At 53.1% G+C, this 27,605-nt stretch overlaps 1 protein-coding gene across 5 annotated transcripts in view; it reads right to left on the bottom strand.

Moving 5' to 3' along the window:
* The window catches only part of CDH23 (cadherin related 23), a 395,682-nt gene that overhangs the window by 170,096 nt on the left and 197,981 nt on the right, over positions 1-27,605 (bottom strand). For all 5 annotated transcript variants that reach the window (XM_046026731.1, XM_046026733.1, XM_046026732.1 and 2 more), the window contains exons 10-11: positions 12,667-12,779; positions 10,861-11,049 (exon numbers count right to left, since the gene is read on the bottom strand). In XM_046026731.1, the coding sequence (XP_045882687.1) occupies positions 10,861-11,049; positions 12,667-12,779 (302 nt within the window). The remainder of the gene's footprint in view (positions 1-10,860; positions 11,050-12,666; positions 12,780-27,605) is intronic.

Genomic DNA, 27,605 nt, shown 5'->3' with positions numbered 1-27,605 from the left:
ACCTCTGCTGCCCAGCGGGGCTCTGCCGTCCCTGATGCTTGTTAATTAGGATGTTTCTCTGCCCGTGGGAACAATGATGGGGTGAGACACGCAGGGACCACTCCCAGCTGGGCTATGTTTACCCCTACTCTTTGAGATGGGGGATAAACAAGACATGCCATCTGTAGCTGTCAGGGGTGTGATGGGGGTGGCAAATGGGGTAGGAGGGGGAGCACGGGGGGAAGAAATCACGTCCTAGGGTGAGACCGGGCTCACGGGTGCCCATAGTAAAAGGGGCACCGCAGTGGGCATGAAGCGACCAGGCGGTCACAGAGAGGAAGAGGATGGTGAAAGTGTGTTAATTCTGCTTCTGATCCCTGTGGGGGTGTGTGGGAGGACCAGGCTCTCCATTTAGGAAGCGTGACTCCTAAGGACAGAGTGACTCCTGCTACTTCCCATCCCAAACAGCAGTGGGATGGGGTAAGGGTCAGCTGCCAGGGAGGTGGCTGAAGGGGTACAATCCCCACACCCAAGATGAAAGTCCTCATCTAACCGCAGGAGGGGACTTGGCCCAGCTGGGGAGCAGGCACGGGGGAGGGGAGAGGGTGAGGAATGGGGCTGCCTGCTTCACACCCCCGCCAGGGCTACTGGGCCTGGTGTAAATAGCACGCTAATTAGATTTACGGCTGAGACTAAATTAGGAGGTGTCAGAATCAAGCCGAGGACACCCTCTGGTCCTCAGGGAGGCTGGAGCTTAACATGCTGGGAGGAATCACACCACGGGATGCAGCCACGCACAGAAAAATCCTAATAATCACCATCGTCATAATAAGAGCCTCAGTGAAGGCAACTGGGGAGAAACTAATAGGAAAAAGAGCAGAGGGGGCTGCCCTGCTCCCCCTGGTTTCCTTCCCTTCCAGAATGGCTTTGCTTTGAAGTCAACAGATATTTTCCTGGAGAACCTAAATCTTGGGGGAAGAACCTCAGAAAAGTGAGCTGAAGCTGGGAAACAACAGAGGTCTTGCAAACGGACCCCTGCCTGCTGCAGGCAAGCAAAGGTGCGGAGCGATGCTCACCCAGGCCCCGCAGAGTCCAGGTGCCGGCTGTGTAGACATGGCTGTGGGCGGACACTCACACGGCTATGCAGCCAGATCATTAGAGAACCTTTTAGAAACTGGAGCAGCCAGGAGAGGCCCCTTGGCCTGGGGCATGGGGACTGGGAGAAGGGCAATGCTAACCTCCACTTCTGAATGTGACTCATCTTGGTTGCTCCCTGGACCAGAGCCCTCACTTCCTGATTGCTCCCAGTTTTGCGTCACTGATGAACTCATGAGCTGGGTGGGAGGCACAGAATGTTGGAGGCATTCTGTTTCCTTTACACTGTCCAGGTGATTCAGTGGGAGGTGGGTGATTTCCAGCCAGATCCCACTTATTTCCCTAATAGAGGGGAAACGAGAGTCTGGATAGCTGGATAATCATCCATCCACAAAAAGGGCAAAAACTCACATGGGCGCCCCTGGATGCTGGCGCCTGCCCCTCCCTTTCTTTCCCATCTTCTCACTGCTTGTAGAGTTTGGTTTCTAGTTCAAATTGCTTCGGAAAATAGGAAAATGGAGATCCATGCTCTGGGTTCCTTCAGTAGGCAGGGAGAGTTTAGGGTGACTGGGATCACTCCCTGGGATAATAGGGACGTATACTGCTTGTGTTGCTACTGGAAAGTCAGTGCTGGTGGATGGACAGAGGGGGCCCAGTGGAACAGTGGCCTGGAGCATCCAGAGCTGGAAAACAGACCCTCTGCTGAACGTGGGACCCGGAGCTTCCCTGCTCCCAGCCTGCTCCAAACGGATGTGTGGCTCAGGAGGCCAACTCTGCCAGCCCGCAGAATGTCAGCCTCACAGCAAAAGCCCAAGGAGGGAGCTGGGCTAAAGGGTGGCCATTCAGGAGCAGGGATTAAGGAGGGTTTGTTCATCTTTTGTGCCAAGGACCCTCTGACAGTGTGGTGAAGCCCACGGACCCCCTTCCTGGAATAACATTTTTTTTTTTTAAAGGTAAGAGAGTTTGGTTTTTTTTTTTTTTAAGATTTTTTATTTATTTATTTGACAGAGAGAGATCACAAGTAGATAGAGAGGCAGGCAGAGAGAGAGGGAAGCAGGCCCTTGCTGAGCAGAGAGCCCGATGCGGGACTCGATCCCAGGACCCTGAGATCATGACCTGAGCCAAAGGCAGTGGCTTAACCCACTGAGCCACCCAGGCGCCCCTGGAATAACATTTTTAATTGGGAAAAAATGAAATACACGGGACCACAAAGTCGAAGTATGTTGAAATAGTTACCAGGTGTGTTAAAAGGGTGTTAAAGAAGAATTCGGTGCCTCTTAATGCATTAAACAATAAGATTTATCGGGGGGGGGCGCCTGGGTGGCTCGGTGGGTTGGGACCTCTGCCTTCGGCTCGGGTCATGATCCCGGGGTCCTGGGATCGAGTCCCGCATGGGGCTCTCTGCTCGGCAGGGAGCCTGCTTCCTCCTCTCTCTCTCTGCCTGCCTCTCTGCCTCCTTGTGATCTCTGTCTGTCAAATAAATAAATAAAATCTTTGAAAAAAAAAAAAAGATTTATCGGGGGTTAACATAGGCTGTAATTTCAAAGTAGTGATACCTGTAAATGGTAGGTTGAGATCCCAAGACACCCGAAATGTGGTATGAGAATGTCTGAGGTTTCTCTTGGTCAAAGCCCCAGGTACTGCTCATACCCCTGTTTGTTTCTATTTTCATAATTAAAGGGAGGGCTAATGGTCAGTTGCAGGTTAGTGAAAATAAAGATGCAGATTTTTCTCTATCCAGAGTCATGGATGCCTTGGGGAGGCAGAGGGCCCCCACTTCTGAGGCTGAAAGGAAGCCTGGCCAAGGCCCCTGGGGCCCACAGCCACCACCGTGCAGGGCTGCGTAGGGAGAGGGGCCGGAGAAACCCACACTGGACAAACTGACGAATAAGAATAAACGGGAAAATAAATTTAAATAAATACCAGGCTGGGCTCCCCGACAGGCCTGGAACACATGTGGAATGGAGAATGAGGGTGATGGATAGAAACAAGGCCCAGATTAGCAGGAGAACAACCGGCTCTTCTCACTGCTTACCCCCCTCCCCCCTCAACCCTACAAGTAAACCCGGTATCCTGGAATATGGCTTTTTCTCCCTGTCATTTGCTTTCTTTTATTTATTTATTTGGTGATGTTTTCTCCTTGGGGAGGTGGGTAATTCTCTCTGTTTTTTTTTTCCTGTGCCCCTCAAACAAATGAATCGTGTCATCTCCTGCCTGAAATAGGAATTAGCTCCTGCCAGATGTGTCCCCGTTCACCTTGCCTTACCTCCCCTCTCGCCCTGCCCACAGCCATGCTGGAGGTGGGAGACCCACCTGCTTGGGTGGGACGAAACCTTTGCAAATGGGGAGACTCAGCTGCAAATGCAGGGCTCCCCAGGGCAAGCAAGAAGCATAGGATTGAGAATTCAAGGCCAAGCTCTGTGAGAATTCAAGGCCACTGGCTGTGTGACCTTGGGGAAGCCCCTTAACCTCTCTGAGCCTTGATTGCCTCCTCTCTGAAGAAACACAATAATACACCTCTCTCTCAGGGCTGGAATAATAAAAACAATTAACATTTAAAGAAGGTTTTTTATGGGCCAGGCGCGGTTTCAAATATACATATTAACTCACTGAATCCTCGTAACAGTGTGGTGAGGTCAGTCCTATTGTTGTCCTCATTTTGCAGATAGGAAAACTGAGCCAGAGAGGATAAATGAAGTCTCCTAAGGTTACACAGATCAAAAGCTTCACAGCAGGGTTTGAACCCTGGCAGCCTGGCTTCAAAGTCCTCAATTTTTCCTCCATTCTGGCTGCTTCCCTCTTCCTAACTGGTGAAATGCTCCAGGGAACACCAAATAAATAAGCACACGGGCAGGCTGGGAGAGGATGGTGGGGGGGGGGGGGGTTTGAGGCCCACGGCAGTGCCAGACCCTTCTGCCCATAGTGGGGAGCAGAGGCAGCCAGAGCAAGTTCAGGGAAGGGAGGAGGGGTCCCCACTGGGGGCAGGAGAGAAGGAGGAATCTCAGGTGGCCCCCCCTTCCCACCCGGGTCCTATTGGACCCAAAGGTTGGTAGAGTTTTCACTGAGATGGATCGGCCCAACCCATGGTTTTTCCGAGGTGCACCCCGAGGCACAGAGTGGGGACGTGGCTTGCTTGGCATCGCTCTCTGAGGCAGGAGCAGAATGAGGGTGGACCTTGGCTTTGGGGTTTTCTCTACCACCTCCCCTGGGCACTTGGGGTAGGTCTGGTAGCAGAAGGCTAGGGCTAGGGTTCAGAGTCCTGGGCCATTCTGACTTGGGAGAGCCTCTGTCACAAAGACCAAAGGTGCCCACTCCCTGTCCGCCTAGGCAGAGTTCTGAAGGCGGGTCTCCATTGGACTTTCCAGGTTTCATAATAAGGGGCCTGGGGTTCTCTGACTTCTTGCCACCCCGAGAGGAAAATGGCAAACTGTAAGAGAGCCTCCACTCCAATGCTGGAAAGCACCTGCTGGCTGGAACAGGTGGCTAGGGTTGGGGGGGGGGGGCTCCCATACAGCTTTGCTACATTTCCCTGCTTCCTGACAGCCCCATTTTCAACACAGCAATCAGGGGGCTCCTTAAGAAAGGCGACTCAGAGCATGTCACCACACCCCCCCGGCTCCCCACTGAGGTCACGGTAACAGAAAAAACACCTTTCACACAGGCTGCAGGGCCTAGCCAGTCTCCCGCTGATGGTGCTACCTTGCCTCCTCCAGTTCTCTCCAGCTTCCCGCCCCCTCCAACCCCCTGCCCCACAATGCCCTCGACCCATCTCTTTTCTGCTCCTTGAAAATGCCCAGCGGGTTCCCTTTCGACCTCTGGCCTTGCAGGGAGCACCTGCTGCCAGAATGTTCTCCCTTGGCAGCTCCGTGTGGCTGCCTCTCCTACACCTTTCCACCTCAGCTCCAAGGGCACCTGTTCCAGAAGGCCATCTGGAACCGCTGAGTCAAAACCAGCCCCCCCATGGCACCCCATCACTCCCCCTGTTGGTCGACTTCTTGACACTCATTTCCACCCACAGCACCATTGGTACCTGTTCCTCTAGCTTCCCCTCTGGGATGAAACAGAAGCCCTTGGAGGGCAGGGACCGTAGTGTCAGCACGAACCCCTCTCTTCAGCACGAACTGGTGGGCACACAATAGGTGTGCAAGAGTGTTCGTTGAGTGAATGCATACGTCACTCCCCAGCTGTGTGAATTTCCACAGAAGGCCTCAGAAAGGTCCCGGGGGCCAGCAAATTGATGAAGTCGGAAGGCCATTCTCAAATGATTGCAACCCCAGAAATAGCCAGAACTGGGCCGTAGAGGCCACTGAAGGGCATACTGGCACCCTACTCCTCGCACCCCTGCAAAAGGACAGCAGGAGATACGTTCTGGGAAGCTGTGGAGCAGAAATGAGGCAGAAATGAAGCAGATCAAAGGCTCCCAACTCCTGAGAAGAAAGGGTGGGGGGTGTTGTCAATTTCCAGCTCTCTGGGAGGGGTCGCGCACAATGCAAGTCCTTTGCTGGAATTTGTAAAGCAGCCAGAGGCTCCGTTGATCTGCCCTCACTGCAACAGCCTTTGCAGAGCACAGAGCAGATGCAGAGCACAGAGAATCTAGAAGGGGAAGAGTGGATTTTAGGACAGCTGAACAGAAACTTCCAACCACCCTAATAAAGCCACGCCACGCAGATGGGAAAACGGGACAGGCTAGCTCAGCTGTGAGCAGGACTGCGTGGGGACGGCTGCAGGCTTGATCAGGAGAGGAAAAAGCTGACCAAACTGAGAAAACACAAAGAACATACTGCAGCCAAGGGCATGGGTAAGGATATGGTAGGGATCCGAGTGGGTGAGAGTGTGGCTCATTTTTCCTGGCTTTCCAGAACACCGAGGACGAGGAGACAAGAGAACACCCAGCAGCCAGGAGCAGGGCAATGAGGCTGCCACAGCCTTTCATTTGAAACTCAGATGAGTGCCACACCAAGACTGACTCCTGGGGCCTTTGCCTTGAGATTTTTTTTGTATGATTTGCATTACAACCATCTATTTGCATCTCAACTGTCACGCTGCCCAAGGGGGTTGGTGATGGTTTTTGCCCCTGCTATCCCTTCCTTGCTGGGCTTCTGTGAATTTTCTGTAGCAGAGCAAAGGAGAAGAAATTACTCAGCAGGACTTGACAATGAAGATGGAGTCCTTGGGAGATAGAAAGGGCTTCTTTCAAGTACCATTGCTGTCTTGAATTTCCTGCAGAGGCTGAGATTCGGCAAGAAATGGGGCAGCATCTTCCATCTGGAGGGGATGCCAGCATTGACTAGTCTTAGTGAATTAGATTAGCAACCTTCTTGAGAATGATGGCCACAAAGTGCTAACTGAGAGGTTAAACTGCTTCCTCTTTCCCTTTCTGTTTTCCATCAGCACCCTCTGCTGCCTCATTGTGGACTTATGAGGTCACCTTCTAACTCAGACTCAGGGGGAATTGAGCTTTTAGCCCAGGAGCACTGAGAATGGAGTTTGGACAAAGCCCTGAGCAACCTCATTGGTTACTTTTATCATTAAATCACTCTTTAATTTAACCTGCACTCATTTTGCAGTGCCTCCCAAAGGCCAGGCAGAGGGTGAGGCTCTGGGTCACACTGGTGAGCAAAAGCAGGCCTGCCCCGGCCCATGAATTCTTCAGTTTAATTGGGGAGAGAGGTATGATTGAGATGATCACACTGATATCTGCAAAAGCACGTAACGGTGAGTGCATGGGAGAATCGATGAGGGAAACAGAAGCAGAAGAAAAATTATTAAATTTCCTTACCTCCTGACAAGCCCTTAAAACAGGCAGAGTGACTCCCCTCTAGGGACTCAACTACTCCCACTTTAAGGCTTTGCTAAGGGCAAAGGACAAGCCTAGCCTGACCAACCCCCTACCCCCAACCAGGATCCTGTAAGTCTACTTTAATAATTCCTTTGGAAACTTTATGTCTAAACCTCCAAGATAGTGTGGACAATCATTCCCAAGCTTCTGGCCCACTGATATATATCTAAAGGGTCTCAGGAAAAGTTTATTACTGGTAATGAATAACCTTTTCCCCAAACAATAGCTAGCACCTCGAGGTCCTGGAAACTCTGCTTCCAAAATTCCTTAGAGACTTCTGTCATCCCTAACCCCTTCCCAACTTACAAGTTGCTCCCTGGAGCAGCAGCTTCCTGCCCACGGTTCCTGTCCCTGTGCTTTAATAAACCACCATTTTGCACCAAAGATGTCTCAAGAATTCTGTCTTGGTCATCAGCTCCGGACCTCACCCCACTGAACCTCACCTATGTTCTAGAACTTCATCAGAATCCCATGCTCTCTAGAAGATGACAAAGTGACTTTACCTCTCCTCATGCTCCTTTCCCTTCTCCAAGTCTGCTCGATGAATGCATTTTTCCATGACATCTAGCAAATCCAGCCACCTTCACCCCAGATATGAATCCCAACCCATGTATCCTCCCCTCAGAAAGAGAACTGGAAGAAAAAAAAATTTTTTTAATCTCCTTTTACTAAAGATGCCTGATTTCTCTTTGAGGTTCCCTGATTTTTCCCAGATTCTGGATGTTGGCAACGTGGCTGAAATACTCCATGCCGGGAACCTGGGGCCTGACCCTTAGCATCCAAGACTGGGCCTTGGGGGTGTTTATCCCAGCCAGATCTGGATCCCTCCAGAATTCTGGAGAGTAAAGATGGGAGACAGAAACAAAACAAAACAAAACAAAACAAAACAAAACAAAACAAAACACCCAGGGCAATTTAGAAAGCAATTTATTCCTCCCTGTTTTTCAGGAATTGGCCCAGGACCATGCTGGGATGGTGTGGGGACAGTTCTATGGGGAGCCTGGACTGTGACTCAGAGCACCTTAAGGTGGGGAGTCTGAGTTTCTGGGCTGTCCTTCTTCATCAGTCGTTCTCTCTCTGCACCTCACTGTGCCACGGAGAAGTAGGGCCCCCCAGAGGGGAGGGCAGCCCTTTACTGTCAGAGACACTGGCCAACTCCCTGGGGCAAGCAGTGACAGGATCCCTGGCAGCGTGGGCACCCTGTCCACAGTGGGCATGCTGAGGCCTGTGTCTGGGTGGGGAGCAGCCACTAGAGGCAGGCTGGACCCAGACACCCCTCAGCCTCCCGGCAGACACTTGGACAGGCTTTCCAGCAAAGCAGGACTGAGCTAAACCCCAAGTGGTCAGGGAGAGCCTGAAATGCCCCAACCAGTGGTGGTGAGAATCCCTGGGGTTGCTGGCCGTGCTGGCAGGGATGCTGGCCGTGCTGGACCATCTGGCTAACATCTGCGGGTGTGCCTGGTACTGTGCTCAGTTCTCCACACTACAGGTCTGATCTCCTTCTCTATCCCTTGTCGGCCAGCCAAATATGTAGCTGCCTCCCCATCTTCCCCAGCCTCCTGGCAATGAGGTAGGGCCATGTCCCTAGTTCTGGGCAGCTCTGGGCAGCTCAGGATGAAGCCTAGAAGGGTCGGTGTTTGCCCCCCTAGCTGTCCCCTCCCTCCTGCCGTGACCAATGTGACTGCAGAGCCGTACCCGAGAGACTACAGAGTGGGGTCTCCCTGCCCACCTGTGCTGGATAAGAAGTAATAAATCTCTGAGCGAGAAAGAAACCTCTGTCTCAGGGTTAATTTGTGACTGCAATAGAAACGGGTACATTTTCGCACAGATGAGAGAGATGACACTTAGAGAGGGTCAACGGTTCATGGAAGGTCGCAGAGCTAGTGAATTACAAGACTGGATTGAACACAGGCCCCGGCTGATTCCGGAGCTTGGGCCAGGAACTACTACACGAGCTGCCTCCCCTCCGGTTTGCCTCCAAAATCGAGCCCCTGTTCTTTGGTTTGGCATTCAAGGCTCCAGGTCTGCAACCCAGCCCACCCTGCATCAATCACACAGGACGGCCTGGTCCCTCTTCCTTGCAGGTTCCTCTCTCTGGGCCTCTCAGTGGGCTACTGCCCAGCGCTCTAGCTCTCCAGACTGCCTGTCACCATTTGATTTGTGGACAAGGCTCGGCCCTGGTCCTCCTTTCACCATAGAGCTTTTGTTGATCCTCTATCCCCCACATTTCCCCCCTTTTCAGCCGAGGTCTGGAGCCCTCTCTGCCCACTGTCACTGGCCTGCACGAGGGGACCAGTGTCTGTGTTCCCTTGGACATTCGTCATAGCCTGAAACCAGAGATGGCACTTTGTCCTGAGGCTCTCACTCACACAGCATTGTCTAAAGGGGGTGCAGCACTCGAGGGGGATAAAAGATGACCCACTGGGGTATGAGAAAGTGTTGGAGCTTATTTTTATACCTGTTGATCTCCACCTTTTAAACTTTCTGTATTTCTGCAGGTTTTAAAAAGAATCTACTGTACTCGTGTAGGACACACCTGGTCCCATGGTCTCCACTCAAACAGACCAAATCTAGCTCCTTGTAAACAGTAGGTGCTTAGTATATACTCAGGTTATATCAGACAGGCAGGGATGGGATGACTTAGCAGGAGGTGGGGGCACGTGGCTGGCACACGGGCACGGGCGCACGTGCACACACAGTGGGACTGACCTGTCCTCATGGAACTGCGTCCCTGTGGGGGCAGGGGCTGGGTGGGGTGGACCTGAACTGAGGGCCATTAAGAGAAGCTGACAGGAGACGGCTGACCAGGAGGACGGGTTCCCGGGCAGGTGTGCTAGCGGTTCACTGAGCAAGCAGAGCAGCCAAAGTAGAGAGGGGCAGGAGGAGCGAGCAGGAAGCCAGGCCTGGGGTAAGGCCAGTGTGGGAGTCCCGCATGGTGAGGAGTAATTGCAGAGAAGCCCCTCAGGCTGGAAAACCTAATGGAATTCCTGAGCAGAGTGGGGCCCCGAACCACAGTAATAAATAGAAGTGCTATTAAGGATCCTGGCTGCTGACAGGCAGGGGAGAGAGCGGGCACGGGAGGGGCGGGCAGGGAGGAAGGCTGAGAGGGTCTCCCCTTCGGCAGGGAAGCCCACCCCATCCAGGCCTAATGGGGGCACGGGCCCCATCCCGCAGCCTACCTCCTGTCCTGGAGCTCTCCCTCACTCGTGGCCCATATCCCTTTCTCTTAAGACTGGCCTCAGCTGGGCAGGCCCCTGCAGGGGGCTGCAGGAGTCTCAGACCCCCAGAGTCTCCTAGTGGCCCGGGATCCCCTTGAAAGCACTTATACTACTCACGTGGAAAAGGAGGAGTCATTAACTACACCAAAAGGAGAGATAAGACTTTTTTCCAAGGTTCTGTTTAAACCACAACCCCCAACTTTTAAAACATCTATTTTTTTGGTGTGTGTTTTATCATGTACATACTAGATCATAGGCCGAGTATAGGGGCGCCTGGGTGGCTCAGTGGGTTAAGCCGCTGCCTTCGGCTCAGGTCATGATCCCAGGGTCCTGGGATCGAGCCCCATCGGGCTCTCTGCTCCGTGGGGAGCCTGCTTCCTCCTCTCTCTGCCTGCCTCTCTGCCTAGTTGTGGTTTCTTTCTGTCAAATAAATAAAATATTTAAAAAAAAATAGGCCGAGTATATATTTCTAAATAAATTCCTAAATAAATCCCTAAATGAAGAACTACACACCAGGAGTGTGTGCTCCAAGAGCTTTTGCACGGGTGGGGGATAGGCTGGGGATTAGGGACAGCTGATTTTTGCAGGGGAGGAGAGGAGGGGCAGCAAAGTTTGTTTCTATTTTATAGATGGGGACTTGGAAGCCTAGAGATAACTTGCATCTTTCCCAGGGTTGGACGGCCCAGGAAGGGTGGGGGCCTGGACAGGCCACATGCTCCTGCCACTCACCTCATCCTTGTCCACCACCTGGATGAAGAGGGGTAGGGCAAAGCCCACCTGGGCAAGCTCGGTGATGGCCACACTGTATTCGGAGCTGTTGAACTCGGGGGCATTGTCATTGATGTCAATAACCAGGATGTTGAAGGTTGTGGTGACTGTGGCATCAGATGGGGTGCGGTCATCATTCAGCTCCGTGCCCTGCGGGGACAGGACAAACACCCCAGAGATGAAGGCGGCCCTCATCACAATATCATCATTCACCAAGGATTTCCCAAGGCTAGCTCCTGTGCTTCGTGTGAATGACCCCAACCCCTCACCACCATCCTGGAAAGAAGACTCTATCGTTAGCGTCCCCATTTTACCTTTGAGGAAACTGAGGCTCAGAGAGGTTAAGTAACTTGTGTAAGGGCACACAGAGTAGGTGTCAACTTTAGGTGGTAGGATTCCAGAACCCAGGGGACGAGGTGGCATGGTGATGCTAAGACAGATTTGGGAGTTTGTCAAGGGGCAAAGCGGGAGTATTCAGTTTGGCAGATGATAAAACTGAGGTCAGGGATTTTTAGGCTAGCAGATAATTAAGACTACATTTGGCATCTGCTATGGCCCAAACACTCTGCTAGGTGCCATAAGGGTCTGGGTCGGACTCAGGGAAAAATGGGTCAGACTCAAACCCTTGGGTGCCCGGTCTCTGCACCAGAGCCCCCTGGCCCTGAATACCCATTCCCAGTTCCCACTCATCTTCTGAACCCAAATCTCTGGGCGGGAGGCCCAGGACTAGCTATCTTTTATCAGTTCCTCAGGAGATGAGGATTCACAGTTTTATATTCATGTTTTATATAAAGATGGAAGAACTGGGCTTGGGGTCCTGCAGTGAGCTGGAAGCGGCCCTGGGGTCAGGGCACAGTCTCTCCCCCTGGAAACGTGTGCCACCACAGGAAGCAAGCCAAGAGGAGGGGAGGCAGAGAGGGGCCCCCGGCTTGGTGGCTTGAGGCAGGGTGAGGAAGAGGCGGTGTTAGTTCCCCTCCCCTTGCTGGCCCACTCGTGCACACTGGGTGTCGACGGAGGGACTAGCTGGCCACGGAGGGCTCATCAACCTGTTACTGCTGCCGCCTTTCCAAGGTCAAGGAGAGCAATCAAGGGTCAGGCTGGGCTCCTCCATTCTCCTCAGGGTGGAAGGACCTAATTCCCCAAGCCCCTCTCCTCAGGCCTTGTGCCCTCCCCAGCATCAGTCAATGGGTGGGGCTGGGGAGGACTCCTGTGGACCAGGCAGAGTCCATTCCCTAAATGGGTTTCGCAGGGAATGGCTCTGCAAATCAGAGATTTTCACTGAAACTGGCCATCGCTGGCAGGGGGTTCAGGGGCAGGAGGGCTGTGGCTCTACCACACCTCCGGGGTAAGGACCCCAGTGGTTTCCACCTCTCCCCACTCTGCTGCTGCTTCCTAACCAGCAACAAGCCCCAGGGAAGCTGTCAGAATCAGAAATAGGACAAACCCCAGGAACGGGGTCAATGTAAGAATTTGAGGTGGCGATCACAGAGAACTTGGAATCATGGGTAACAGTAAGGAGCATGATGAGTACCTCCTAGGTGTCCCCTTGTTCCTCAAACGGGGATAAAAGTCCTAACCCTAGGGGATTGTTGATAATGGCTGTGAGGTGCCCAGCACCAACATCCCTTCCTGACAGGGGCCCGGGGCATGAGCCTAGGAATCACACAGTGTGAGAGGCGAGGGGCTTCCAAGGGGGCACTGCTCGAGGCTGGTACCCATGTGGGCACCACACCCCATGGGACGAGCTGTGTGCCACCTGGCTCTCACCTTCACGGTCAGGATGAAGCCGTGGCTGTACAGGGGGTTCTCCCGATCCAGGAGGCCGTTCAAGGTCAGGGCTCCGCTGATGTAGTCCAGGGCAAAGATGCTGTTGGTGTTCCCTGGAAGAGAGTAACATTCCAGGTATGCCTGGGGCCCAGGGCGGGTGGCACGGGCTGCAGTCAGGGCTCTTCTCTGTGTGTTAAGGATGAATCAGTAACTCAACCTGGGTGCTGGCCCAAGGAATAGTGGGAAGTGTTCTGGAAGACACGGCCCAGGCAGCAGACCGCACTGATTCACAGAGTGAGGATGTTCTGCTCTTTGGTCTTTTTCCTTCTGTTGGAAGAAGTCTTGGTTTGGTGCTAGCATGCCTATAGCACCTCTCTAACACTTCCTTGTTTTCCTTTGTAACAGAGAGAGAGCAGGCTTCAGGAATGGAGGCGTCCAGGGGCAGTGGTACTCAGCTAGGACTCAGTAACTGCTACAGTCTGAACGTTTGCTTCCCCCTCAGAATTCATATGGTAATATCCAAAGCCACACAATGGTATTAGTAAGTGGGACCTTCAGCGGGGGTGGGGGGGTGGGGGGGAGCTCGGTCACAAAGGTGGAAGCTTCATGGATGGAATTAGTCTCTTATAAAAAAGACCCCAAGTGATCCCATGTGCCTCGGCCATGAGAGGACACAGTGAGGGATCACCATCCACAAACCAGGAAGAGGGCCCTTACTGACTGTGCTGACACTCGTGATCTTGAATTTTTCAGCCTCCAGACTTGTAAGAACTAAATTTCTGTTGTTTAGAAGTGACACAGTCCCTGATGTTCTGCTACAGTAGCCCAAATGGACTAAAACAGAAACTAGTTTGGTTTCCTTTGTGTATTTTTATGGTCATTTTCTTTTCTATTCTACTCTAATTTTTAAAAAAAGATTTTACTTATTTATTTGACAGACAGAGATCACAAGTAGTCAGAGAGGCAGGCAGAGAGAGAGGGGGAAGCAGGCTCCCTGCTGAGCAGAGAGCCCGATATGGGGCTCGATCCCAGGACCCTGAGATCATGATCTGAGCCGAAGGCAGAGGTTTAACCCACTGAGCCACCCAGGCACCCCTCTATTCTAATTTTCTATGTAGCCATTATACAAGTTCCTTTTACAACATATATAAGTTAAAGACTTAATTCAACCTTAAGAATGAGCATTTAAGTACCTATTAAAACCTGTAGTATATATTTATTTATTTTTAAATTTTCTTTTTCTTTTTTTTTAAAGATTTTATTTATTTATTTGACAGAGAGAGAGAGATCACAAGTAGGCAGAGAGGCATGCAGAGAGAGAGGAGGAAGCAGGCTCCCTGCAGAGCAGAGAGCCCAATGCGGGGCTCGATCCCAGGACCCTGAGATCATGACCTGAGCCAAGGCAGCGGCTTAATCCCACTGAGCCACCCAGGCGCCCCTGTAGTATATATTTAAAGTACTGGCAAAAATCACACACAAGCAACACCAGCTTGGATGGAGGTCTCTGTCCCCATCCACGCCCCACCCCTGATCTCCCCTACCGACTTCACTTTATGCTGCTTCCCCCTACGGGGATCCCATGTCCCCATGGCGGCTTCCCCAGCTTCCCTAAATCACCATGTTCATTCTTGCCTCTTCTTCTCTCTGTGTCTACCTTCCTCTCTTGGTCTCCCTTCCCATCCTCCCACAGACAGCCATCCCTCCCCCTCCTCCTCCTCCTCCTCCTCCTCCAGGAAGGCGGCCTGAGTTCTCTGGCTGACCCTCCATGCTCACAGGCAGTAGTCACTGTTCTCTTTGCTCTCCCATTGCCCTCTGTGTGTTCATGGGAACTTCCTGGCCAGCCCGAAGCTGAGGGGCCTTTCCTAACTGTCCCTCAAGGAAACGGCCTGTGCTGGGCACTCACTGGCCAGCAATTTCCTGAAGGATCGCTACTCCCAGTGCACCTGGGCCCCCATGCTCGTCCTTGTGCTCTTCCCACCAGGCTGGGAATTCACCCAGACAAATTCTAATACCACTCTTCTCTCCAATATGAGAGGCTGGCTCATTCACATACTCACACACTGCCATTCATTCACAGGGTCCTCTATCTCCAGGGCAGCCATCCTCCGGCCAGGCCCCGTGCATGGTGCGGTGCGGGTTATGGGTGTCAGTCTATTAGGAATCCTGGCAGGGGGTTTCGACGTGCATGAGAATCAGCATCTCTCAGTTCACAGCAGGGAGAGACTGTTCAACATGCGGGAAGGCTCAAAGAAGGAAAGCTTCACAGAGGAGGTGGCATTAATTCCCTACACCACTGTGTAACGGCTGTGTGACCTGGGGCAACTCGCCTAACCCCTCTGTGTCTTGGTCTCCCCATTTATAAAATGGGGATAATAATGGCTCTACCTCATAAGGTCATGAGAATTAAATGAGTGTGAAATATGTGTCTGTATACACACACATGCACACACGCATAGGGTTGGATCATTTCCCGGCACAAAGTAAATGCTCACTAAGTATTGCTTGAGCTGGGCCCTGGATGACGGGCAGAATTGGGGAAGGGGCAGATGGACACTGATTCCACAGGTGGGAAGTGACTGATAACCTCGCACACTGGTGGGAGCTACTCTATCTTCCTGCAAGCCCCAGACCCCGGCTCTAAAGGGATCCATGCACTGTTAGGGGCTCGCACCATCTCTTGGATCAATGAAGGAAAGCGCAGGGCGGAGACAATTCCGTCTTCTAACTTTAGACTTTGGGATATATAAGCTGTTCTAGGCTAATTGTCTGCTGGCTTGCAAGGCATTGGCCTCTACCCAGTTGGTAGCTACAGGCTGCCCTTCCCTGTCCTTCCAGCCCACTGCAGGGGTGGGGTGAGGCAGGGGAGAGACAGCTGATGCCTGCAGAGCCCGTTCAGGTCTCACGTCTCTCTTGGACAGCGGGCTTTGACTCGGACGTGGGGGTTGCTGGCCAGGGAGTGGACACCACTCCAGCCTCCCCCTTGCCCGAAGCTTCCTTCCATGGCCGTAGCAAGGCCTGGACTCTTTCCTGCTGAGTGGGTGGGGTGGGGAGGACAGGGCTGCAAGGAGGCACAGATGTGCATGAAGGTAAGGGGGTGACTTTTTCTTCAGCCAGGAATTCCGCTGCTGGCGAAGCCAGAGGATGGAGGCTTTCATCTGTGTCTCGTTAGCTGATCCATCCAGCAATGACTGAGCTCCTCTGATATGCCAGAGACACATTCTGGCAGGGGTGCGGCCCTCAACCAGATAGTCACATCACAGGGTGATCAGGGTTGAGGTGGGGTGAGGCATGGACACTGCAGGGTTCTTTGGGGTCTGGGTCCTCTGAGCCCCTAAATGCTGAGCTGAAGGGCTGCCCAGAGGCAACCTCTCCGAGCCTCCTGCCACCCATCACTCCCCACACCAGCATGGATCCCACCTCCCCAGCCCCCAGGGCTAGCATCCCATCATTCTGAATTTCCATATAAATTTATTCTTCCCAATAAAGGAAGCTATCAAATGTTTAACTAAATGTGATTCAATTTTTATCTTTGCAAGATTTTTCCTATAAATCATTCACAAACCAGAAGCCCCTTATTGAATGATGTGCTTTGGGTTTTGGCTTGAAAAATGGGGTTATCAACCCCGGCACACTGAGTGGGCCCCCCCACTCAGGCCCTGATGATGGCCTTTCTGCCCATCCCCAACCTGAAGTCTGTCTCCAGCACATAAGTTACCCCTTCCCCTGACCCAGGCATTTTTCTCCAAGAAAACGTGCAGGGAAATACCCACCAACTGGTACATATTCAAACTCAGGGACTCTCCTCCAACACACACACACACACACACACACACACACACACACACACCCTTTTCTCCCATATCTACCGGTGTGGCGTTCACCTCTCAGCCTCCTGCCGAGTCCGAATCACCAACTCCTAGGACCGATAGCCAGAAAGCTCCCTGCCTCCCAGGGAGCTGACAGGACCACCTGAGTGAGCCACTGGCCCTGATGGTCTCCTGTCACCATGACAGTAGCAGGACTCCTGGGATGCTGGAGGTGAGCCCTGAGCCCTAGGCAGGGAAGGCCAAGGGCAGGACTCTTTCAAAGAGGGATGGACCGATCATTCATTTGAGTTGGTACTGAGCACCTCCTGGGTGCAAGGTGCTAGAGAATCAGTAGAGAAAAGCAGGCAAGGCTCATGCCTTTGGTCTCACGGGGAAGATCGACATCAGGGATATGATCACGCTATTGAACATATGAAGTAGTACTTGCTGAGCTAAGTCCCCCAAAAGAAAGCCACATGGCCTTGAGAGGTGAGTAAGATTATGCCCTCGGGAGGGCGACTGTTCGGGGTCAAGTAGCTCTGCTTGACTTTGGCTAGGCAAGCTTGGTCAGGTGACTTAACGTATCTGGAGGATCTCAATGTTCTAGTCTGTAAATTGGGGTAATAATAGTCCCCTCCACAGAGTGTCGTGGTGAGGACAGAAGGAGCGAATACAGCGCCTGGCTCGCAGGGAGGTTTCCACACAGGTCAGCCACCGCGGACCGCTGGCTCCACGCCCACCCCCACCCCACGAGCCGGCGACTGAGCCAACCCCGTCCTCTTGCCTGGAGGGCCTTACAACCGAAAACCCATGTGTACGAGTTGGCAGCCCCAAGGCCAAGGCTGACGACCATAGGGCATCTCACCAGGGCTGCAGCCTCGGGGTGGGTCACCATTTCCCTGCCCCTGTCCCTTAGCTCCCCTCCTACCACCCTCCCTTCCCCAGGGGGCTGCGGGCTTGGCAGCCACACAGACAAGCTTCTCTGCTACCCTGGAAGCTGATACCACCCTGTCAGCCCTCTGTTCTCCCAGACATTCTTTATTCGAGTCCCGCGGGGACTGGAGGGCCAGGGGAGGCTTATCTGGGACGCCTTTCACCTGTTCAGCCCCCATTGCTGAGCCGAAGGGCAGCTGCTTTCCCTGGGGCGACAGGTGCTGTCCTAGGTGTGTGTGGATGTACCTGGTAGGGGAGGGGTTCTGCGGTGGAGCGGGACTGCACCTTGATGCTCTAAGGCTCTTGGGAACAGGTGACTTAGAGTATTCACAAAAGAGAAGAAGCGGGTCCTTACCACCCTGCTGGTTCTCTTGGGGTCAGCCACCTCTTCTGGGAGCTCTGGGCACCCCAACCTCTTCAGATTCCCAAAGGAAAGCCTGGGGGGGGGATGTGAATCTAGTCTGCAAAAGCATGAAAGGCTGCCAAGGGGGTGTCCCAGCCTACTTTCCCTTATTTATGAAAAACAGTGTCAAGTACTTGTCAACAAGATCCATGTATCAGGCACCGAGTGAAGCCATTTGTGTACCCTTACTACCTACTCCTCACAATAACCATAGCCCACGTCCCACACAAGGAAGCAGGTTCAGAGATGTCAAATAACTTGTCCAAGGTCACGTGGCTACCCAGGGGCTGGCTTACATATCTCTTTCTTGCTCCAAGGGCATTGGCCCTGCTCATGCTTTGCACCCACTCTGCACTCGGCCCCGTGCTAAGGGACAAGCAGATGGGGAGAGACAAGAGATCGTCACCCTACATAGAATGGAGTGGCAGCAAAGTGGCTTTTTTCTCAGGAGGTAAAAGCACGGTACATTCTGGGAAGTTCTAGATCAATTCTTCCACAGCAGATTTAGCCAGCAGCAGAATGTCCAGGTGGAGATGTCCTCCAGGTGGTGGTGAGGTGGTGAGGAGGGCCCACGGTAGGGACTAGTGGGAAGGTGGACCCGTGGGCAGGAGCTCTTAGCAACCCACGTGTTGACACACGGAGGGTCTGGCCAGACTAACTTTACGGCAGGCCTATGTCTCTAGTGAGGATGCGCACGAGAATTCAGGGAGACAGGCAGTAGTCTGAGCCGCAGGGGTACACTGTATAGTGCCGGGTGCCTGGAGGCAGGGGAGGAGGAAGTTCCGAGAAAAAGCGGCCAGTAGCGTCAAGCAGCGCTGAGAAAGAGGGGCCCAGGAGAAGGAAGATCCAGCAGAGGCCAGTGGTCGGATCTTCAGATGCCCCCAGAGGTCAGACTGTGAGACACTGAGCAGGAGGTGCACAGATGTGGGACACGGAGCAGGTACAGACGGTGGGGAGTAACACACCAGGAGAGAGGCAGAGTGGCAGCTAGAGGGCGCAGCAGAGTCAAGCAATGGGCTTCTGTGTTTTACAGATGGTCAAAGGCAGAGGGGAAGGTGGGTGGAGGGAGTAAGGAACGGGGAGAAGGTCAGACTGGGGGGGAGGGCAGGAGGCACAGCTCTTTCTTTGGGTCGTGGGGGGCTTGGCCTCCCACCTCCTTGTTCCACCGAGGCTGACAGCCTCTCCCCTTCCCCAAGCGCCCCTCCTCCTAGCTCCTGCCAAATCCCATCACTCCCACAATCTTGTCCCCTTGTTATCTCCCTGGCAGCATCTTGACCCACCGCGAGCCAGGTCTGGGAGGAAAGCAGTTAGCCGGCTGCTGATGGTGCGTGTGGGAACACAGGCATGACTTTGAATTGCTTTGTCTGCTCTGCTGGGCTAACAGCAACCCGGCCTGCTGCCCTCCTAGTTAAAGGAACACCAAAGACTTCCACCCTGCTCCTTCCTGTTCTTAAATCCACCTCCAGTGTCACAGGCCTCAGGAAGCCAGTCCTGGTGGCGGTGGCATTTCGCACTCCTCCGAGCCCCAGCGCTGGGCTGCACTGTGGGGGTGTCCCTGGTTCTCAGAGCAAGATCCAGCGTGGCCTGGAGGATCGGGCCAGGGCCTCACACTTCTGTCCCCCAGGGTACTCAGAAGGATGCCTGAGCAACATGAGGGTCAAGGGGCACACACTAGGTGGGGGGGGGGGGAGGAGGGGGGTTGCTCCGGGCTGGCCCTGCCCTGGGGCTGGGGAGAGCAGAAAAGAAGGAAAAGGCCGTGTTTATGAGGAGCTCATGATCTGGTTGGGCTTCTGGGCCCAAACATCCATTGGCTCCAATGCCAGTCCCTAAATGGATGATGGGAGCTGCGGGGAGATTATCTGGGGGATGCTGACCCCTCGCCTGACCTCTGATTTGCTCACCCCGCCCTCCTCAGGCCCGGGGTCACAGGTCCTTCCCAGGGAAGAGAGCAGAACTGGGCTTTGCGCCCTCTTCTCTTCGGGGGTCTCTGGGACATCAACAGCCAAGTGAAGCCTGCTTACCGTGCATAAACCGACAGGACTGGAGAAGACCTGCCACTTCCCAGCTGTGAAACCCCCTGCAAACTGCAAATTCCTTTGAGCTGAATTCCTCATCCCTAACGTGTAGATGACAGCTCCCACCTCACCAGGCTGGGTGAGGACTGGGCGTGATCACGTCAACAGAGCACCTAGCCTGGTGCATAGTAGGTGCACGTTCTTTTTTTTTTTTTTTTTTTTTTTATTTTTAAAGATTTTATTTATTTATTTAAGAGAGAGACAGTGAGAGAGAGCATGAGCGAGGAGAAGGTCAGAGGGAGAAGAAGATTCCCCATGGAGCTGGGAGCCTGATGTGGGACTCGATCCCGGGACTCCGGGATCATGACCTGAGCCGAAGGCAGTCATCCAAACAACTGAGCTATCCAGGCGTCCCAGGTGTATGTTCTTGTTCCTTCTTTCCCTGCTGCGCCTGCTTCCTGAACGGAAGAATCAAACCAGGTCATCCCCAGTCACCACCCCCTCTCATCCAGAAAGAGCTGCAAGTTGGTCTCTCTCTGACAGCCAACACGATCCGCAGCCAACAGGATCGGGTCTGGGACCGAGCATTTTGCATGCTGATCTTTTTCCATTGTCACACCCCACCCCTAGGACATAGATGGTCTCATCCCCATTTTACAGATAAGGAGCCTGAGGCACAGAGCTGTTCAGAATCACTGGTCTCAGTCATCCAGGTAGTGAGGGGTGGAGTATGGAGTTAAACTCAGCTCTTACAAAGCCGAAGAGTTCATGCCCCCTTCCCTGCCCCCCATGGCCCCTGGATGTTCCTTTCCTCTCGTGCCAGCCATAGCCCATGAGACAGCTGTGTGTGCGGCTTCGGCCCTCGGAGCCTGTGGGGCAGGCTGGCCTGAGGGCCCACTCCTGTCCCGTCTGACTGTATGGCTGCATGATGAAAACTGGGAGTCAGTCTGGGACATGGGCTTTGGGCAAGATGTCTTATGAATTGAAAACTGTTCCTTAGCTGCCTGCTGACAAAAGACAAAAGGGGCGGGTGTCCTGGGTGGCGCCTGGGCTGGGCTGCATTCAGCGGCTCTAGGGTCAATGTATGGCACCTGGCGGTGTGGTTTACCTCGGTTCTCAGCCAGGGGAGGGGACACAGGCTGAGATCTTGCCCCACTCTCTGAAGGACCTTGGAGGAGGCTGGTAGGGGGGATGATTAGGCCTACCCCCTCTCCAAAGCTTCTCTGGAAGCCCCTGGAACCCTCTCCCTGCAGATCTCTGTGGGCTGCCTCATTCGCCTTCAGACCCCAGCTCCAGGTCACCTCCACAGAGGAGCCCTCTGTAACTGCCCACCGGCCCCGCACACCCTTCACTCTCGACTCCATCTGCCTGTTTTACTTCCTTCAAAGAACTTGTACTTTCTGAGCCTCTCTTTTCATCCGTGTATGGGTCTGATCATTGTCAGTCTCACTGCAGCGTAAGCCGTGCGGGACAGTAAGGGTCTGTTTACCCAAATGACCCGCCGACACACAGCAGGTGCTCAACTCCTGTGAATGAACGGACAGACAGATGCAGGGAGGCCTGGGGGCCATTCTGAGGCTCGTGTCAAAGGCAGGGCGGCACTCCACTGGCGTGACTTATAATGTCACACATCCCAGGGACCGTCATGCTCCGGGGCTCTGAGGAGGGATCAGCCTATTAGCCATTCCAGCCAGGGCGACTGTCAGCTCCTGATGCCCGCCCCCCCCCCCCGGCAGTACGTCTGTCCAGGCTAAGTGCCTCTCGGTTAATCATGGTCCCTCTCGGGGAAAGACCATCCTCGAGTCCCTCAGGAAGGTGTGGCGGTCTGCTCGCCTTGCAGACATTTCACAGAACAACGGTTTTCTTCAAGTTCCCTTAAACCAACGAACGATGACCTCTCCTAATAAGACCGCAAACTGGGCTTGGATTAATTTGCTAATAACTGGCTCCAGTGTGTGACACAGTAGCCCGAATTAGGTGGTCATACTGGTTAGGTCAGGGTTGCTGAGGGTCACACCGCGACCCTCGTCCACAGCGGGGCCTGGCTCCCTGCACTGCTGGGCGCCCCAGGCAGGCAGCCTCCCGTGCTCTGAGGGCACTTCGACGGCAATCCACAAAACAGCACCAGCCCTTATAGCCGGGATCAGAATCTCCCCCATTTCCTGAAAAACCTTTCCTCTTCAACCCCGCGTGCCCACAGGGGCAGCTGTCACCATGACGCTGCTTCATAAAGGAAGTTAGGGGGCACTGGGGTGGCTCAGTCCGTTAAGTGTCTGCCTTCGGCTCCGGTCATGATCTCGGGTCCTGGGATCGAGCCCCACATCGGGCTCTCTGCTCAATGGGGAGCCTGCGCCCTCTGTCTGCTGCTCCTCCTGCTTATGCTCACTCTGTCTCAAATAAATAAAACAAAATCTTCAAAAAAAAAAAAAAAGAAAGAAAGAAATTTAGAAACGACCTAAGTGTCCAACAACGGGGATTATTTCAATCAATGATTATATGAGATTTGGCCAGTGGCCGAAAATACTGTTGCAGAAGAGAAGTTTGTGACTTGGAATGATGGATGTTTAAGACATGTTTGTTTCATGTAAAGGAGTCATCAACAATAGCATTGTTCCATCAGAACACCAAATAGCTTCCTATTGTTGAAGAGTATATGCTTCGAGAGAGGAATGAAATGCTTACAAGATGTTCACCACAATTAACCTTCCCGTGGTGAGGCCAGAGCAGGGTTCCTCCATCTCAGTAGTGGTGACCCAGGGTGGGGAATCTGTTGTTGGGGGGATGCCCTCAGCCCTGTGGGCTATGTAGCAGCATTCCTGGGCTCGAGGGTATCAGTGACATCCCTCAGGCATGACTACCAAAATGTCTTTAGATGTTCCGAATGTTCCCGGGGCGGGGGGGGGGGGGGGGCCGTGCACGTCGGGCTCTATATAATCATTTCAACTTTTTCCTTTTCCTTTGAATTACAGGTGTTAAAAAAAAGTAAATGCAAGTTCCTTTAAAGAATGATCCCCAAGGGGCGCCTGGGTGGCTCAGTGGGTTAAAGCCTCTGCCTTCAGCTCAGGTCATGGTCCCAGGGTCCTGGGATCGAGCCCCGCATGGGGCTCTCTGCTTGGCAGGGAGCCTGCTTCCTCCTCTCTCTCTGCCTGCCTCTCTGCCTAGTTGTGATTTCTCTCTGTCAAAGAAATAAAAATTAAAAAAAAAAAAAAAAAAAAGAATGATCCCCAAGCATCTAGACAGAGATGATTTTAACACCGCTGAATTGTAGGCTTTAAAATGGTGAATTTGAGGGGCACCTGGGTAGCTCAGTCGGTTAAGCATTGCTTTTGGCTCAGGTCTTGATCTCAGGGTCCTGGGATCGAGCCCCGCATCAGGCTCCTTGCTCAGTGGGAAGCCTGCTTCTCCCTCTGCCTCTGCCTGCTGCTCCCCCTGCTTGTGCTCAAGTGCTCTCTGTTAAATAAATAAAATCTTTTTAAAAATGGTGAATTCTTCCTTATGTACATTTAAGCATATGCAAAAAACTTCCCAGGCTTGATGACGTGCATCTGTGTGTTAAGTTGGTGCCAGATGTGCACTGACTGCTGAATGTATGGGCTTTAAGGAGCAATGCTTCCTCTACCTGCCTTCCGAGTGTTCTGACAAGTTGCTGTTGTTAATCTTCCCGAGGGAGGGGCCTCTCCTGCCTTGGCCGCTGCTGCATCTGCCATAGTGAGGAAAGGAATTTGCTCACAGAGGAGTTTGCAAGGCTCCAGGGAGCCTGAGCAGTGCAAGGTGAACTACACAGTCCCAGGTGTGTCCAGTCTAGACGAAAAAAAATGGGACCTGTGCCCCAAAGGGGTCTGGCCCTGATGAGGGCAGCTCATGGGTGGGGGAGAGGGGGGCTGGTGTGGGAGGGGCTCCTTCCGCTGGGCCTCGGGGGGCAAATTTGTGCAAGCATAGATGGGAGAAGACCTTCCTGTTGGGGGTCTAGCAAGAGCAAAAGGGGGAGCCAGTTGGAGGAGCAGCGGTGTTAGGAGCGGTTGATGGCAGGAGATAGAGCCTTGAATGCCAGGTAAGCCTTTTGGACTTCTGTCCTCCAGGAAGTCCCTAGAGGCGGGAAGGCCTGCTAATGATGTCCATGTGTTAGGCCAGGTTGTAAGCACTTCTCATGTATCTATCCGTTATGCTTCAGGGCAACTCCATGGACGAGTTGTCGTCATTTTCATCATTCCCATTATTAAGGTCATTCCCACTTTACAGGTGAGAAAACCAAGGCACAGAGAGACTAAGTGATTTGCTCGAAGTCACGCCACTGTAAGTGGTGGAGCCAGGGCTCCAGGCCAGGCTGAGGGGCTCCAGAGCCTGTAAGGCTTAGGGCACAGGCCAGGCAGCCCCCAAGAGCTTTGTGTGAGCTCACTGGGACTCACTGGATTCTTAGGCTGCCTTATGAGGCCAGCACTGTTACCCCAATGATCAGATTAGAAAACCGAGGCTGAGACAGGATAGTGTACCCTTCAGGGACTCGTGGGAACTTAGGGACCACACTAGGATTAGAACTGGGGTCATTTGGGCCTCGAATGTCCCTCATAGCTGCTGTGGTCTCTCCTGTGTGGGTCTGGAGAACGGCCAACGATGAGCAGGTGAGGAGGAGAACAGAGGGCTTGGGCCTCCCAGGAACCCACCTGCTCACTTGCCCTGAGCCTGGTTGCCTCCAGGGCCTGTGGCAGGTGGGCCCAAAACACCCATTCTTGCCCTCAGTGAAGGCCCCTCCTCTGGCCAAGGGCGGGTGCCAAGGTGTGCCGGGTCACTCGGTTGCGTCCCCAGAGGGCCGCCTGTTCTGCCCGCAGCTGGGCCCAGCCCACATAACTCACCAGAGGCTTGGCACTCAAGAGGGCGTCAGGGCTCTGGGAGATTTACGGGCTCTGATAAAGCCATCTCAGTCCTCGAATAAGGAGCTTGTGATATTTGATGATCTGAAAGGCCTTGTCCCAGAGTGGGAGTGCGAGGGGGAAGGAGGAGGGGAGACACTTAAGAAAACAAAGAGGACAGTGATCAGATGCCCAAGGAGATGGAAGTCGGGGGGGGGGGTGTGTGCGCTGTCCGTCATCCTGAGGGCCCTCACCCCATCCTCCAGCACCTCTACGCTGACCCAGCAGTGGGACGTGGGAAAGACAGGTGCACGGATGGGGCTGCTTAGCGATCAGGGGCTCCAGGGACCACCTACTACTCTACTGAGGCTAGGTGCCAAGCACAGGTCAGAGACACGTGTAGTACCCCCAGGGGCCCACCATCCAATGGGGAAGACAGGTCCACTGGGGATGGACAGAGCCCTATGTAAAAAGAAGCCGGCTGGGGACACGACATGAAGTTAGGGGACAGGATTCATGCTTGTGGGCCTCTCTGAGCCTCAGCTTCCTCACCTTCCAGCCAGAGACAGTAAGAGAATTTGCCTCCTGGGGCTGCTGGGGGGGATCGACAGAGCCCGTGAGCATGAGGCTGGCTTGGAGCAGGGCTCCCTGAGTCGCCAAGTCCTCCCGTCTCCTCTGCCGCTTCCTCTCTGTGGCTGCGGATCCTGACAGTCCCATAGCTGCCCCCCCTCTGGCCCCAAGTACTGCAAGTTCTGGAGTGAATGACTTTCAAATCTGGGAAGGAGAGCCCATCACACACACCTTGAGCTAGGTAATTTATGAATCAAATTGTGCTCCGTCAGGGCTCCGCGGCCCAGAAATAGATGTGGTCGGACGAGGTTCAGGGAGCCAGGCTCAGACACAGTTATCTTCATACAAACTGGCCACCCACAGGCAGAACTGGCCTGGATGACTGACCTTGAGGGGGGCTCTCTGGGGGGCTGCGAAGTCCCCCTCGGCCAGGGCCCTGCTCTGAGTCCTGCAGAGAGGACAGAGATCTGCCTGACACTCAGGAGGAGAGCTGGTGACCCTGGGCAAGTTACTTAACCTCTCTGGGCCTCAGGGTCCTCCCTTGTTTAAAAAAGATGGGCTTTCCTTTGGCAGTGGTTTTTCGAATACCATTGCTTTGGTAGCAAATCCTTTTGCCAGACAAAATCTCACACAAAACCGCAGTATAGAACACAGTCAAGGACAGTGTTAGCTGCCCATGCTAAGGTCAATGATGGGGGTGGGGTATGTGACGGTATCTGGCACATTCTGTTCCCTCCTTGCTCACAGGGGGGCCCTGAGGGATGGGCTGCAGGCTTGGGGCCTCAGGGAACTTGGAAGTCCCCGTGGACTCTTTCAGCTTTAAGGTTCCATGGTTGTCTACGAGTGCCCACTCAAGGATGCAGACAGCCTGACATTATGCCATCTAGGTGATCCTAAGACCAAGAAACGCCCACCAGACAGGCGAAGTTCTTGAAGATCAGAGGACTGCCGTCTTCATCCTGATCTGATCTTTTGAAACGGGTAGATGTTGTAGTGTCTAAAACCACTCCCCTCAAGCTCTGTGACCGTGAGCAAGTTAACTACCCTCTCTGGGCTTTAGTTCCCTTGGCTATAAAAGGGGAGGGATAATGCTTATCTCATAGAGCTAATGTGAATGCAAAAGCTGGTGATGCATCCATTTAATTCAGCACACAGTAAGTGCTCACTAAACACTGACTGTTGCTATAAATCCTTTTGGAGAAGGAAGGACACTGGCACTTGGTACATTCTAGCTGCTTAATCCTCATAGGAACCCCACTGACTAGTAAACTGATCCAAGTCATATGGCTGGTAAGTGGTTGAACTAAAATCTAACTCACAGCCTTTAATGCCAAAGCCTGTGTTCTCCTCCCTAGAAACATTGCTTCTAGAAGGCGCCACCAGGAAAGTCCCAGACTATGCCAGGCATAGTTTCCCAGTGTTGGAGGGTTTTCCGGCCTCTGGTCAGTGACTCAGAGTGTAACATCAAAGCAGATTAATTTCTGGTCAGGGAAAGACGCATTAACAACTACTAATTTAGCTAAGTACAAAACCCACCCAACAATGTGGAAAACATACAAAATCTTGCGTTCTACTGAAAATAGGTCAGAAATCATTATGTTCTCAAGAAAAGATGGTGAATTTGTCCTATGGGATAGGAGCCCCCCAATCTGAAAACAAGAAGGTCAGGTTTTGCCAGAGGGTATCTCTGGGAACTCTGACGCATGGAATATAGGAAAGTCAACTTTTAAAAAGTTCTGTGGTCAAGAAAATTTCAGAAACACTGAGCAGGTATCTTTACTGCAAGACTTGTCAGAGCCTTTAATGTGCTAATGTGCATTGTGACCTGCCAGGAGGAGGATGTTGTGACATGGCATCTCTCCAATTTATTTGGACGCAGAAGCCTTTCCTCCAAAACTCTCTTGAGAGGTGGTGTGGGAAATCCACCGAGGAAAGTGAAGGGTTGCTCTACAGTTACCCTCCCGTGGGGTCTCTGAGCACACAAGCTAGATGTGTCCAGAGTCAGAGATGGGAAATGGAAGAGTTCTTAGAAACTCAGCGGGTTCGAACTTCATCTCCCCTGGGGAGCTGATGGTCAGGGATGGGGAGGAACTTGGCCAACATCACATGACAAGTTAGAGGCTGAGCTGGGTCTGTTGGGTCAACCTCAAGTCTGGTTCAAGTCTGGGTGCCCGAAGGGGCCACGGTCAGATGTGGGTTCCCTCACAGATGTGGGTCCCAGGCCAGTGGGGGGTCCCCTGGCAGCTTTGGGGACCACAGTTTTAGAAAGAAACAAGCTCTCACCGTGGAGAATATCAAGCATACACAAAGGTAGAGACAAGAGCACAATGAAGCCCTATGTACCCATCACCAGAGTCAACCATCA

Source organism: Meles meles, chromosome 13 (genome assembly GCF_922984935.1).
Source record: "Meles meles chromosome 13, mMelMel3.1 paternal haplotype, whole genome shotgun sequence".
Lineage (NCBI taxonomy): Eukaryota > Metazoa > Chordata > Mammalia > Carnivora > Mustelidae > Meles > Meles meles.
The sequence above is the reverse complement of the archived record's forward strand: the minus strand, read 5'-3'. Positions and strand labels throughout refer to the sequence as shown.